General features: G+C 52.0%; 2 protein-coding genes and 1 long non-coding RNA gene across 5 annotated transcripts in view; 1 reads left to right on the forward strand and 2 right to left on the reverse strand.

Moving 5' to 3' along the window:
• LOC109510171 (uncharacterized) overlaps positions 1-4,475 on the forward strand; it is a 6,366-nt gene extending 1,891 nt beyond the window's left edge. Inside the window, exon 3 of the long non-coding RNA XR_002167085.1 lies at positions 4,462-4,475. This is a non-coding gene — a long non-coding RNA (uncharacterized LOC109510171). The remainder of the gene's footprint in view (positions 1-4,461) is intronic.
• The window catches only part of LOC109510168 (serologically defined colon cancer antigen 8 homolog), a 21,856-nt gene extending 11,126 nt beyond the window's left edge, over positions 1-10,730 (reverse strand). For both annotated transcript variants that reach the window (XR_002167083.1, XM_019860309.1), the window contains exons 1-4: positions 10,247-10,730; positions 9,379-9,513; positions 8,606-8,722; positions 7,564-7,706 (exon numbers count right to left, since the gene is read on the reverse strand). Coding sequence is in view for 1 of the 2 variants with exons in the window: in XM_019860309.1 (XP_019715868.1) it covers positions 7,564-7,706; positions 8,606-8,722; positions 9,379-9,513; positions 10,247-10,456 (605 nt within the window). In the remaining variant the exon portion in view is untranslated. The remainder of the gene's footprint in view (positions 1-7,563; positions 7,707-8,605; positions 8,723-9,378; positions 9,514-10,246) is intronic.
• A 237-nt stretch (positions 10,731-10,967) lies between these two features.
• LOC109510169 (serologically defined colon cancer antigen 8 homolog) lies at positions 10,968-14,755 on the reverse strand. 2 transcript variants are annotated; one of them, XM_019860310.1, is made up of 8 exons: positions 14,490-14,755; positions 13,544-13,714; positions 12,854-12,921; positions 12,429-12,500; positions 12,119-12,247; positions 11,762-11,836; positions 11,265-11,329; positions 10,968-11,189 (listed from the first exon to the last, which is right to left on the reverse strand). In XM_019860310.1, the coding sequence occupies exons 1-8, from the start codon at positions 14,602-14,604 to the stop codon at positions 10,988-10,990; spliced, it is 897 nt and encodes a 298-aa protein (XP_019715869.1). In that variant the 5' UTR covers positions 14,605-14,755; the 3' UTR covers positions 10,968-10,987. The 2 variants fall into 2 exon arrangements, with proteins under 2 accessions (XP_019715869.1, XP_019715870.1); XM_019860311.1 differs by lacking the exon at positions 11,762-11,836.
• Between the last annotated feature and the right edge of the window lie 155 nt (positions 14,756-14,910).

Below are 14,910 nucleotides of genomic sequence, written 5' to 3' on the forward strand. Positions count from 1 at the left end.
GAGTAACGTCAGTTAGCAGGCGGGCCAAAGGCCAAAGCCGGGATGTTAGCGGCTGAGCGGCCAGGTGCAGAGGCTGCTGGGTAAAGAGAGAGCGGGTTGCGCCGGGCGGGGGCCGGCATAAGTGGGCACTATTCAAGCTGTCGCCCATTAGATGAGAGGGTGGGGGGGGGGGGCGTCACGGCCCGACCCAGAGTTTGCGGCGCCCCGCGGTGCCGTGCCGGCGACGTCCCGCGCCAGAAGCGCCAAATGCTGCTTTATGAGAGGAGCGGCGCAAATTGGAGTCAGATGGCGGACTTGGAGGAGACGCTCGCTCATACGGAGCCGTGTTTGGACAAAGAGCGACGAGCGCAATGACGCTTTTCCGATACTTTGCACAAAGTCACACCGACACGCGGCAACTTTGGGCTCGCTCGCAGGCGAGCGGTGGCACGGAATGCAAAGGACGGAAAGAGATCGGCCGACGGCCACTCCGCCAATGCGCAAAATGTGGCACTCATCCTGCATGGCTGCGTTTTTTTCCTCAACTTTTAAGAATTCAAACACAAAAAAAAAAAAAAAAAAATGCATCGCCCGTTTGAACACATTGTCGAAACCGACGCGATCGACAGCGGATACCAACCGCGCTACAACAAAGCCACGTGGAAAAAAGGCTTCTCATCATTCACTAAAAGGTCCAAATAAAACCAAGGCCCAAAACAACAACATTCCAACCAGTTAACAACAAAAAAAACCCATCTTCCCGATGCATTCTCCTCTACACACGATAAAGCTTCTGAAAACAGAACGAAAAGAGCCCGAAAGTGGCCCTCGGGCCTCCTTTGCGCCACGACGTCAACGATTGGCCGCTTCCCGTCCGGTTGACCTGCTTGCGATGGGGGCGTCGTTTGAATCAAGCGTTTGCGGCCGACTTCTTCTTCAGTTACAGGGGCACGGATCTTCGTCCCGATCGGCCAGCGTCTTTTTCCCTTTTGAGCATCACAATGACAAGACAAATTATTGGTACTCCGTATGGGCGAGCGCTGAAATGGAAGCACTCGCGCGTCTGAAAAACAACGGTGTCATTTGAAGGCCACGCCGGGCCGGCTGCGTTTCTCTCCTAAGAATGCTTCGCTATGGAACCGCGCGTGTCAATTCACGGCACCGAGCATCGATGAGCTACGAGTCCGAGACTCCCAATGAGCACCAAGTGTTCCTGCTAGCGCCGATTCCTTCCGGGTGGGCCGCGCGGCAGCCGTTGTTGACGGACGGCGTCGATTTACAACGCGTCAATATTCGTGGGCTCTGCCGCCAACGAGTGCGCGCGGCGGGCCCGGGCGGATCTCGCCGCCAAGCGCATGAAAAGAACACGACGGAAAGCGGCGCGGCCAAGTCAAGAGACGGCTTCGGCATCATTTATTGACGCCGCGTGGAACAAATTGCTTTGCCTTTGCTTTTGAGCGCGCCCGCGGGTCACGCCGACATATGACAGGCAGAGGCGGCCTGATGTAGCCCGCAGACCCGCTTCATCTGTCTCTCTCTCTCCTCCGTTGCGCGCCTGCCGCCCCTCCCGCTTCCCTGTAACTAAACTGGCCGCGTCTCCCTCCATCTGCTGGTTCTTCCTTCAGCGGCCGCGCACCTGTTCACACCTCCTCTCCTGTTGGCCACCTCCTCCCTTTCTCTTTCTCTCTCTCCATCCATGGCTCCCTCCCGCCTTCGCTCGCCACAGCGCTGCCAGCGCGGCTTGGCGCTCCGTCATTCAATCCATCTGTCGGAGAGTCAACTTTGTTTACGGCGGCGGCCCGAGCCTCTTTTCCTCCTCGAGGAGGCGCTGCCCCCCACCCCCCGGACCCCGCTCCCCCTTCCGACCGAGCCGCATCGCAATACCGAGCGCACTCTGGCACGAGCCCGCAAATGTGTTGAAGGCAGTTCAAAAGCGACTTGACTACGACGAGCCCCACCACACCGCCCCCCAAAAAAAGGCCTCGGAAGACTGGAAAATGATTTGAACGGCGATCATCCATCTATTTTCGATTTCGCCGATCCTCATTCGGGTCACAGGCGAGCCGAAACCCACCTCGGCCACACACCCCCGACCAAACCGGACCCTGGCCACACAGACAAGCGCCGACACTCGCGTTCACGCCGAGGGACAATTGACCGTCTTTGACGAACTTCACGTGCGACATGCGAAGGCCACGCAGGAGGGTCGAGCCCCCAACCGGGCCAATGAATTCCAGAAAGAAGGGCGTGACGCGGACATTTTCCCAGCGCCGCAATTGCCCCGTGGCGATGCATTTTCAAGCGGCGAGCGAGAGAAAGAGGGGGCGGCCGCTGCGCCTCATATGAAGAAAGACGTCTCGTGACGAAAGGTGGCGGAATGAAAAGGTCGGCGTAGCCTCGTGACGTCGCACGGCAGGTTCAGAGCGGCGCACGCGGCGAGGCGGCTCTGTCATCAACAAGATGGCTCGACCTCACTTGGAAAACGAAACCGAGTCGAGAAGCGGCGACGGCCTGGAGGCAAGACGAAAAGGGCCGCGAGCTTCCGCGGGCTCGCCACCGGTCCGCGGCTGCAAACGAGCCTCATTCCGGGTGGTCCAAACGTCTCCAAAGGCGGCGCGCGGCGGCACGGATGGCGCAGAGAAGGCGCGGGGGCCGCGAGGTTGGCTCGTGGGCGGCGCAGCAGAAGCGCACCCGCGTATGTAGGCCAGTGTCCCGGGGCACACTTGGCCGCTCGGAGAACAGTTGCCGCCGACAGATTTGCCTCCGCCTCGCCCGAGGTGCCCCGCTCCGAGTTCTGTCCATTTGACGTCGTCTCGCAAAGGACGAACAGATGACGGCGCTGTTTGGCTGACGATGGCGCGACGCTCCGGGAGGGGCGATGTTCTACCGCTTTGTCAACTCCAAAGTAGAACACGCTCCATCAAGGGGGGAAATCACTTGTACGCTTTGCAAGTCAAGTCCTGACTGATTTCGACTTCATTCATGGCGCAACAGGGCGCAGACAGAACAAAGTGCGCAAAATACAAGACTGCTCCCGGTTCGTGGCTTTTTTTTCGGGAGAGATGGCGGCAAGACGGCCGCGCGGCCAGTTCTGCTGGTTTCTCAAGAGGGCCTAGCGATTGCCGCTCTCACGCACCGACTCCCGCCTCGCCCGCGTGACCCGCGGTCTGAAGTGGCCCTCGTCAGCGGCCCTGCGGGCGTTGACGCGGCGCTTCCAAAAGCATTTTGTTGGCGGAAAAAGCACGTGACAAATGATCAAGAGAGTCGCAGACAGTAACGAAGACAGGAGGAGCGGGGTGAGGACGCGAGGGCACTCTGACGGCGAGAGGAGCGCCGCGAGGAGTCATCGCGAGGCCAACGGGCCCACCGCTGTCGACATCATAGCAGACCGCGGCTGGCCGAGAGCCCTCCCGGCCGCCCTATCCGTAACTGTCTGATTAGTTGTGCTAAGCAGCCCCTCCCCTGCCAACCGCGGCGCCATCTGCTACCCGACAACATGGCTGCCGACCAGACGAGCGCGCGCGCGCAGGCGCACAGCGAGGCCGATACTTGGCACGGCTCGGCCGCTGTCACACACACACACACACACACACACGCACGCATCAAAGCCGGCGCGCGCAGGTGTCGCCCAAAGGTATCAACACTTAAAGTTCACACAAAGGGAACACGCGCACATCGCTGCACTCGGCTCCCGAGAGTCGAGCGGCACGCCAGATGTCAATGAGCCACTCGCATGCGCTCAAAGAGGCCGCTTCCTTGTCTGCGACGCACCGCACTTATAGCAGCACCCGCGAAGGTGGGCGAACGACAAAACCGGCCCAACGCGAAGCCTTTTTCCTCCCTTGATATCGAAGCCGGCAAAGGCCCGAGTACTCAAAGTCTCCAACAGACGATGCGCTCGCGACGATGAGCTCGCGCGGAGAGTTCTTTTTCTCGTCTGGTCTTGTCTGGGCTGGCGAGCATTTTGCAACTGGGTTCAGATGTTGCAAATGTGGCCTCGTGCGTCTGTTGACAAATGACAGCACCGGTGTCGTCTTCCGGCGTGTGCGTTTGCGCCGCCGCTCTGTTTTGCCGGGCCGTGATTGGACAAGAGCCGCCCCGCCGAGTGCGCTCCGCAGCAGTTTTGTCGGTTGCGGATTTTGGCCGCGGCCCGCTTGGAGAGAGCCTCTGGCGGGACGCGACATCTGCTGCCTCCACCTTCCTCATTTACACTTCTCCGCCCTCTCACGCTCACCCGCGCCGCTCTCTCGTCTCCGCCTACGCAGACCTCGCCGCCGTGCCGCGACAGATGAGGCGGAGGAGCACGGGTTGGGGGGGGGGCAGCAGCAGCGTGACATGTTTAATGGAGTTTGGGGAAAGTTTCCTCCCGTCTCGCTGCGCGCTCAAGGTCGAGGGAAAAACACAGGGAGGAGCTCAGGCCCGCCATCTTACTCGTTCTGTCATCGGGCGTCCGCAAAATGATGCTCCCTACGACGTGGCTAGAAATGCACTTTCGGCGACCACATGAGGAGCCGTTTTATCAGAAGTGACTCAGCACACTGCTACAGGTACATCGGACGACATTTTGGAATATGGCGGAAAATATTGTACAGCAAATAAGTGGAAGTACGGTCACGCCCGTGTTTTCAGATATGAGCCTTTAGGAGGCGGGGCCCGTGAGGGCGGCGTGTGGTATCGCTGAGTGTGCGTGTGAGCTGCGGGGAAGGGCGGCAGCTTTTGCACGAGAGCGCTCGTTGGCGTCACGTGCTTTTAGCCTTCTCCCATCAATCATGACGAGGGCGGAAAAGCGCATGAGCGGCCGCGGCTCGCCTTTCTCACACGCGAGGGTATCACAGGAAGTATACGGTAAAAAGAAAAAGAAACAATGACTCACAAGCGCACCTTGCCCAGGTTAGCGAATGCTTCCAGATGACAGTTTGTCTGACTTGATCGGTTTGGGTGGGACCAGATGATACAATGTTATTTTGCATGACGAAGAGCATCGCGTCATGGCCACGGTATGAGGTACCGCATATGAAATGGAGACATTGGAGAAAAGCCAAGAAGTGAAGCAAATGTGCATGCTGAATGCGGAACGATTTTGAAAGAGCCCAAGACTAAACAACATGAACATCGAACATCATTTCAATGAAGACTTGTTCAAAATGTGGCTGGCCTACCCCGCCCGGTCAGTTTGTTTGTTTGCCAGGATCAAATCTCCACTCCTCCTGTTTCTACCGTTTACTTGCGTGGGCTACAAAACGCGTGAGACTTTGATGAAACAAATAGCTTTGACTCGCTTCCTACCCCCCCCCCCCAAAAAAAATTATGATTTGTTGAACAAAGTGTCGAATGAGTAAACTTGCTGATCTCCAAGCAAGCACGCTCATGATTATGCATTCCTGATTTCCCGGAGATGATGGACAACTGGGAGGGAGGGGCCTTGCAGACATTGTCCAAAAAATGGGAGCATGGACCGGACCGCCACCACGCACGTGCCTGGCTCGAGATGACCACTAGGGCCACTTTTCATTCGAGTCGCCTTCGGGAGCAACGACATGAAAAAGAGGAGGAGGAGGAGGAAAGAAGGGAGCAAACAATCAATCCAAACTTGGTAAAGCCCTGTGCTGGGATGGGGCCGCAGCATGCGCGTGTGCATGTGGATGTGAACAGAGTGACGGGGATTAGGACGGATCCCGGGCTGTCCAACTCACAGCTGGCTGATGATCCAATCCTGGAGCGCACCAGCCGCCGAGGGACTCCCGATTGCGTGTCCGTGTGTGCCCGTGTGTGCGCGTCGAGACGCGCGCTACCGCAAGCGCTGTGAATTTCATGTGCAGACAGAAACAAATACACTTTGCACGAATGAATCGGAACAGAAAGGCGGCGGGAATCCAAGAGGCGCCACAAGGCGGACCGGGTGAAAGCAAAGAGGCAATCGAAGAGCTCCTTTCCCTCTGTCGGGAGGGTCAAACGGGAGCCTCGCTTGCTGCACGCGGCCGACGCGACCGGACCCAAAAAGCGGACCGCGAGCCATGACCTTTGAAGGCCTGCAGGGGGACAGAAGGAGACACCCGACTGGAAGGGCAAAACCACGGCGACTGAGCTTGTTTCGTTTGGAACGGGCTGAGCCAACGGCGAGGACGGAGAAATGAGATCCAACACAAGAACAGGGGCATCAAAAGTCGCGTTTCCATTTCAAGGAACCGGACGGCGGGACCCCGACTTGCACATTGTATTGGGACCGAACGAATGCCCTTGGCGAGCTCAGAGGCCGGCCTTCATTGACTTCTTCGCCCTCAATCTGATGCGCCGCTCTCACGCCGCTTCTCAATTAGAATGATCTGATAGATTGAAATGCACGTGTACGTCTCAGGTTCAAAGTTTCTGATACCGCAGACAGTAACGAGATAAGAGCCCCTCGGCCACTGGCTTTCAACGCTAATGAGTAAAACGGAATCAGAATGGCCGCCTCCTCGGCCAAGTCAACAGCTGTCCGACAACACAGCGCGCATCTGCGGTGCCATAAAACGACACCGCGCGCGTGCGCGCGCACACACAAACACAGAGCGGCGTGACCGTTTGCGCCAGCGGTTACTCTGGACCGGCTCAATGGCTCTGCGCCGTTGTGCACAACCGCTTCGAAAACACACACGCAGAGTCTGAAACGCACGACGGCTCGCCAGCCGGCCGGCCAGTGTGCGTGTTCGCGCCGGCGGACAAATGACAGACAAACACACTTAAACACAGATCAGAGTGGACACACGCATACACACGGCCAGCACCGCGGGGCAGCACGGTCACATCTGTCGGAACAGGAGGGGAACAAGATGGACGAAATACAAGTACAGGCTCTGTCTAATTTCTGGACGCCTCCAGCTGTAAACACCTTCGACAACAAAAACCTGCGATGAAACTATCCTCCAAAGAAATTCCGGTAGCAGGCTTTCCTTTCCGATTTCACTTCAGAACAAATCACACCGTGACCTTCGAGCAAATTGAGGGATCGCTCTCTAAGAAGGAGCTGAACAGCAAAGTGACAACTAGTGTTGCGTTGTTATTTTCTGTTTTCAGACATGACATTTCACATATGACAGCACGTCTGCCACAATTTGAGCCAGGAAAAGTCCTGGAAATAGATGAGAGAAGAAAGGAGATGGAAGTAAGAGAAGGAACGAGGGGAGCCGGCCGTGCCGAGCGAGAAAGCCACGGGTGGAGCTGGGGGGCACTCGGGCCCCGCTGCCCTGCAGGTGTGTATGCGCGTACGTATGCCAGGGAGAGGAGAAAAGGCTCAAGTAGCAGTTTGGCGCTGGCTGGGCGTGGGCCCGGTGGCACAGAGTGAGCAAGCCAGCGTCTGTGTGCGTGCGTGTGTGTGTGCCCACGCGCGCATTATGTTGTGGCATGCCTAACCGGATTAGAGGTGACCTGGTGGGGTCCAGTTGGTCCCGGGACCACAGCGCAGCGGTCGCGCGCGCTTTTGTTCAATAGGATTAGCCGCTACCCGGCGCCGTTACAGTTGGCGCGCGGGGTCCGAAGCGGACCGAGGCCGAGGCAGAGGGCGGCGCCGCGAGCGCGTTGGCATGCGGAACGGGATTAGGCGCTAACCTGGTGAGGTGCAGTTGGCGCTGGGCGCTCGCCAGCTGTTCGGCCAGGCTCAGGGCTTCGGCCCGCCATTGGCCGCCGTCCCTCTGGACCGCCTCCAGGCGCTGCCGGCACCCAACCAGCTCTGAGCTCAGCTTTTCCACTTCCTGTCCCGCGGAGAGACATGCTGAAAACAAGCGTGCTCGCGCGGCGGCGCAGACGCATCTCGCGTGACCTCGAGTGAACGGGGTTCCGGCTTTATTCTTGTTGATTTGCAACTCGGTCGACCAGAATAGATAAGAAAGAAACGTTGGGTTTAGTTCAGCGGGTCCCTGCGTGCACGTCTCCGGCTGCGTGCCGGCCTTTCCCATACCAGCAATTTTCATTGAAATGAACATTTTTGGCCACCTCGTATTTGTGTGCAGCCATGCGCATAAAGTGCACGGGCGTGCCAAAAGACAGCAGAATATGGGAGAAAATTCATTTCAGCATTTCGATTCAAATGGAAAAAAATCCGACACGTCGGATTCATTCAAAATTGAGAAAAATACTTTTCGGAAGGCCAATTTCCGCACGGCTCCTATCTTAAAATCATTTTGGTTGTTTTCTTAGGCGATATTATTCAGATTTCTTTCCCCAACTCCGTGAGCTCGAAGCTCCACCCGTGTATATATTTCATTGAAGATCGGGAATTATTACACTCTGTGCGTATGCGTCATAATACAAGGTATCCCCCAAAAATGTACTCCATTTTTGACCAGCCATTGCTCAGACATTCGGTTCCCATTTCGGACTTCACTGGCATAGATTCAAGTCTAACAAGTTCAAGTAATGAAAAAAAATGGACATTTCAGATCATGTCGCGGCATTTGTGAGGAGTACAAAAAAAAAGTAATGGTATCTATCTCGAATAAATATCCTAGTAAGGGCCAGCCAAGAATTGAGCATTTTGGGGATATACCCTGTTTTGGAGTTGTTTTGGGGGGGCAATACTGAAATCAATGACTTTGTTTTCCAGGTTATTCAAATGTATGGTTATGAATGTGCAAGTGAAATTGTAAGCAACCTGTGTGGAACTCTCCAGCTGCCTGTCGGTCTTGGACTTGAGGTCGCGCAGTTCTCGCTCGGCCTCGTCTTTCATGAGCTGGGCACCGCTCAGTTGACACCGGAGCTCGGCGCACACCTGCAGCCGACGCAAATGACAATTCAAATTTTCTGGAACACCGCTTTCATTTGGAACGCCACATCCATTTCGTCCATTTCTTTGAAACAACACTTTATGAACATCCACATTCGATTGTTTCAAATTCACACACACACACAAAGCACGTATGTATCTTTTGCGGGCCTTATTCAGATCATCAAATTTTGTATTCACGTGCTACTATTGCTAATGTCATTCTACGAAGCTAAGTCTCTCGCGTTAGCGTTCTCTGATCGACGATACATTGGAAGGGGTCCCCAAATTGAAATCTATTTTGGAGCCCATGCTGAATTTCTGGGTCCACGCGTGATCGTTTGAGCCAATGTAGGCTAGGCTCGAATGCCTTAATTCATTTTCCTTTGAGAAATGACCCAATTATGACCGGTCTTCGTCGTGACTGACGCAGAACCGGACACGAGAAAAGCCGGCGAAGGCGGGTGAGGCTTGGACGGAATACGGAGAAGATCATCGCTGTAGTTTTGCTGCCATCCAGTGGAATGGAGGAGGATTACCGGACGAGACAAGACCGGACGTTCGGAACCAAAGAAGAGTCGGTCGGGAGCATTGAAATGAGCCTGTGGTCATCTTGCATCAAAGAATTACGAAGCTGAGACGGTCTCAAGAAATGCGCGTACTTTGCTGTTTTCCTTTTCCACGCCGGCAAGTTGTCGCCGCGCATCTGCCAGCTGATCGGTCAGCGAGCGCTCGTCGGCGCGGACTCTGTCGAGGTGGCCCTCCAGCTCGGCGGCGCGTTGGGACAGCCAGGCCACCTGATGCACCGCACGCGCACACACACACACAGGCAAAACCTTTGGTGAAACGCATCGAGCGATGGACACTTGGAACGCGCTTCCATTTACCCGTACGTCGCTATTTTAGATGAGCTTGACTGGATCTGTTTTGGACATGGGATTCGGGGATGTTTTTGAGCAGGAAGGGGCTGCTTCCAAACCATTTGGGTTCAGAGACCTCGGCAGGTGGACATTTTTCTAAAGTCCCCCTTACAATCTCAACGGGAATCATACATAACTACCATGTGTGCTCAATGCCGTATGAATTCAAAAGTGGCCGATTTTTGAGGAAAAAACAAGTTGTTACAATAACAAAATCTTTTTTTTTTTGAGGTCTTTTGAGAATAAAGTGGATCACAAATGACAGTATCAAATGACGAAATCCAGCTCATCGTTCAAATCTCCACGCCATCATTATTTACACATAGGTTTATTTATGCCGCCGAATCGTGCGGCTCTACGTAAAGGTTGCGGTAAGGAATTCAAAAGTGGCCTATTTTTGAGAAAAAAAAAGTTGTTACAATAACAAAATATATATATTTTTTTTGAGGTCTTTTGAGAATAAAGTGGATCACAAATGACAGTATCAGATGACGAAATCCAGCTCATCATTCAAATCTCCACGCCATCATTATCTACGCATAGGTTTATTTATGCCGCCGAATCGTGCGGCTCTCACTAAAGGTTGCGGTAATACGCGAGTTGCGTTTACGGTATTCGCCAGCTCCTCCTTCTGCCGGCGACCCTCGCCGCGTCCTTCCTCCTTGGCCTCGGCCAGCTTGTCCTTGAGGGCCTGCGCGTCGCGTTGCCGCTGCGCCGTCTGCCGGGCGAGCTCCCTGGACAGCTGCTGGCACCGCACCTCCAACTGCACCGAGGCACGCAAAGAGTAGGTGCCACATCGTCGCCAGGGGTGACGGCTCATTGCGAACGGACCGGCGTTGACAGTCAGACGACCAGATAGGAAGTGGTTCCATTTTCGGATTGATCCTCACTTCGGATTTCTGTCCCTGTTCTGCTTGTTTGACTGAGAACTTTGTGGAAGTTCCAGAGAGTCTTTACCGCATGTGTTTTTTCACACGCACGCGCGCACTTGCGATGCCTTTTATTTTACTCAATCTATCTGGAAGCCATTTAGGAGATCCGCCTGAAATGATATTGGTGCGTTTTAGCTTTAAGATGTGGTACGATGACGTTTTAAACTACAGTACCAGGCTTTTTTTTGGGGGGGGTCAATTAAATATAAAACGGTTCTCACTATGCATAAAAGGGCTCTGCCTGTATTTGCAGTACAATTTCCTCCAAAGTAAATGGCAAAGGGTATTTATAATATCAATTATTCAAATAATCGTTAGTCACAGCTCAATTCTCAAGCGACTATATTCTTTCTTCAGGAGAATTTTGGGCAACTCGAGCAATCAATACAGCAGGGGACACCGTACTGCGCTGACTTTACTCACTTGGCGAGTCGGTCCACAAACTGGCCGTGCGCAGTGGCGGGAGCGCCGGCCGAGAACGCCGCCTCCTGCGCGCACTTCAGACACGAGGCGGCCACACGCGGCGCAGCGTCTGCCCGCAGCGCCGCCGCCTCCTTCTCGCTACGTCTCAGATGGCCGGTCAGTTGCTCGCACTCCTTCTGACTGAGCGCAAGATCCCGCCTGGGGGTGCAAGAGCCACAGGAGGGTGAAGGCAAGGCGGGAGATTTAAGTGACAAGAAAAAGTCCCAGGCCAACCTGTGAGAGATGACCTGAGCCTCAAGTCTTTCGATCTGGGCCTGATGCATCAACTTCAATTCTTCCTGACACACACACACACACACACGCACGCACGCACACACGCACACGCACACACACAGTTATGTGGAAATAGATATAATAAAATTTCCGATCGTTGGTAATAGTAGTGGTGCATTTGATGTGTGGCGCTCCTTTAAGGAAGTGGACAACACACTGCAATGTACTGGGACGCCGGCCTCCGTGAACAAAAGCTAAAAAGGTAATAATTACACTAAATATAGATGGAATTTAATTTTAATAAGGCTACACCTTATAAGTTTCCAACACATCAGATTAGAATGAAATAAAAGATGAATTTATCTTCTATGCCATCGCATTACCTAGCGAGTGTCGCAAAACTGTGTGCGTCTAGCGATAAAATGCACATGTGAAAATGGTGAACAGCAATGAGATGTGAGAGGAGGAGCAGGGGAACCGGGCGCTGGGGGACAAACCAGCTCATGTTTCCATGCTGTGTGATTCTCCCCTCCCTGGGGACCGGGACCGTCACCTGCCATATTTTCATGCACCTAAAAACACAAGACGGACTGTGAAAGGATGTCGGCACACTTTGGATTACAATGTGTCTACAAGTGAGCTCTTCTCAAGTTGGCCCCATTCATTTAGAACCACACCCCAAAAATCAAGCAATTTCAGCCAGAATGTGACAAGAGGATGTTGAGTGGGCTGGAATTCTTTGATTCTGATTCTGTATCAAAATCCCATTTGTGTGTTCAGCTGCCTTAGTTTTATGATGTAATGTGCGCGCGTGTGTATTTGCGTTTGCCTGTGTGTGTGTGTGTGTGCTTTACCGTGCGGTTTGAAAGGATGTGGTTGTCCTTTGGAGACACATCGACATGTTTGGTCTTGAGCTCTGCACGCAGTTTCTCATTCTCCACCACCACCACTCGGATGCGCCGTTTGAGCTCCTGCTGCTCCTCCTGTCACCCAGACACACACACACACACACACACACACACACACACACACACACACACACACACACACACACACACACACGCACACACGCACACACACACAGGCAAACGCAAATACACACGCGCGCACATTACATCATAAAACTAAGGCAGCTGAACACACAAATGGGATTTTGATACAAACTTTGCAGAATCGGACTTCAGCCTCCAGGTGTTGGATGTAGTCTGGCGGGTTTTGAGTCACTGGGACCAGGTCCTGACAACAACAAGTGGTCCAAAACAAAAACGTCATAGTAAAAAGACTGCATGTGTGTGTGTGTGTGTGTGTGTGTGTGTGTGTGTGTGTGTGTGTGTATATATATATACCTCATTCTTCAAAGTTTCTTGTTCTCTCTCTCTCACACATATATATGTATACACACACACACACACACATATACACGTGTATACAATACGGCTGTCACTGTCAAATCCTTTTTGGAATTGATCATCTGATTGAGAATTCCCTATAGTCAATAATCAAAGTCATCGGATGGACATGCACGAGATAGATGGATGGATGGATAGATTGATAGATAGATAAAACATGGTATGACATGTTGACTCCACCTTTGAAAGAGAGAGGGGAGCAGGCATATCCTTGCCCTGCTTCAACAGGAGGCTCTTCAGCTGATTGACTGTGCGGCAGCACACACACACACACACACATACACACACACACACACACACACACACACACACACACACACACACACACAAATGTATACAATACACACATACATACACACAAACACACAAAAGTGATTACAAGCCTTGAACTTTTACACTTTTAATTACCGTAACATCCATGCTAATTCCCATTAGCCTGTCTATGGTGCTTTGCTTTGTATGAGCATTAAGCTTGCAGACTTTCCTTTTTAAAAATGTCGAGAAAAAAAAATCAACTTAGGTTGAAAATGTTGGTGCTTAATATACAGCGTTTAATTCTCTTTTGTTTTGTATCAGTTTTACAGTAGCTTCCAACGTTTTGGTGCTGAGGCCAAATCCATGTCTAACACAAAGAATATTTGCTTTGGCACCATCTTCGGGCATCTTTGTGTCAAGGAACTGTGATGTGATGAGCTTGATATTCCAGTCAGGCCATAGTCTTGTCTAATTCAGAAAAAGTGCTATGTCACCATAAAATGGCATCTATCGGCAATTATAAACCTTTTTGAGTGGGCGTCAAATACTCACAAATTTTTCTTATTTGCAGCAGTGCTGCGGTCCCTGTCATTGCAATAATTATTTGTGCGTCACCTGCTTCGCTTTGTTTCTTCTGGCACCACACAGGTCGGTCCTTCTCCAATGTGGAGGCGAGGGTGCCATCACTGCCACCGCCGCATCTGATCGGCTCATCTTCCTCATCGTCATCGTGGTGGAGCTGCTCCAGAGCGTCGCTGAGCTGCTGTAGGCTTTGGTTGGCCCGCTCTGAAACGCACAAGCAGATGTTCATTATTATGCAACCTTCCATTTTCCATCGCGCTTGTAATCATTTGTGACATGGGTTCGCTGGTATCTTAAAGCACATAGCAACAATCCTGTGGGGAATTTTATGTTTGTTTGTTTGTTTTTTAAGGTGAATTATTTTTTTGAACCTGATAAAAAATGTGCTTACTGGTTTGGTAAAACATAACATGTCATTAAATGAAACATTTGGTGTTACAATTAAACGTTAAACAATATACCAAGACAACAGTATAATATTTCAATTAAATGTATTGAAAATGAAGACGTAAATTGCTCCATACAGGAACGCCACATTCAAGATTCCACCCTCAAACTTCGAGGAAGACGTTTTTACCACTATGCCACTGCAAACTACAACCACGGTTATCCACATAGAACTAAAAACCAAATGAAGCGTTATCGTTATCATAAAGGTGAGATACTGGCACAGCTACTACACTGCATCCCATTTTTTAAAAAGCAATGTGGGAGTGCCTAATTGTTATGTCCAATGTCCTGTCAGCCCTAAAGGGCAACCTGTGGCATTAACTTAGAACTGAGACTAAACGTGAGTCTATTAAATGACTATGAGACGATTTGATGTTTAAATTAGACAAAAAGAAAACACAGAGACTCAGTAAACGGAAAGATGCCTCGAGGCAAATCTGTTGAATCTTGAACGCGTTGCTAACGTGAATGCTAATTAGAATTAGCTACATTAGCGAAGACCCACAAACACAAAACAGCGTCCACTCACGCCTCAGCTGTTTCTGGTAACCATTCGGATGCTCTGCTTCCTCCTCGTCCGATTCGAAATGTTTCATTGATAGCACTTTAATGACACTCGGGGATTGAATGTTGTGATGAAACATGCGACCGAAGCCACAAGTAATAACAATTTCGAGCCGCGCGTAGCAACAGTAAAGTTGGAGTGATTGTTTTCTCGGCTCACGCGTCCCAAAAAGGCGGTGTAAATTTAGTCACGTCACCGCCCGGGCACAGTACGACAACGCCTGATAAGTGATCCAAAACAAGACAACCCTTCAAAGTCAGTGACTTCGACGGAATGCTGGGAGTTGTAGTCAGTATTCACAGTGCAAAAGGCTACTCAAATACGATCTATCTATCTATCTATCTATCTATCTATCTATCTATCTATCTATCTTTCACCATTTTAT

This window comes from Hippocampus comes, unplaced genomic scaffold, assembly GCF_001891065.2.
Source record: "Hippocampus comes isolate QL1 unplaced genomic scaffold, H_comes_QL1_v1.1 scaffold39, whole genome shotgun sequence".
NCBI classification, from domain to species: domain Eukaryota; kingdom Metazoa; phylum Chordata; class Actinopteri; order Syngnathiformes; family Syngnathidae; genus Hippocampus; species Hippocampus comes.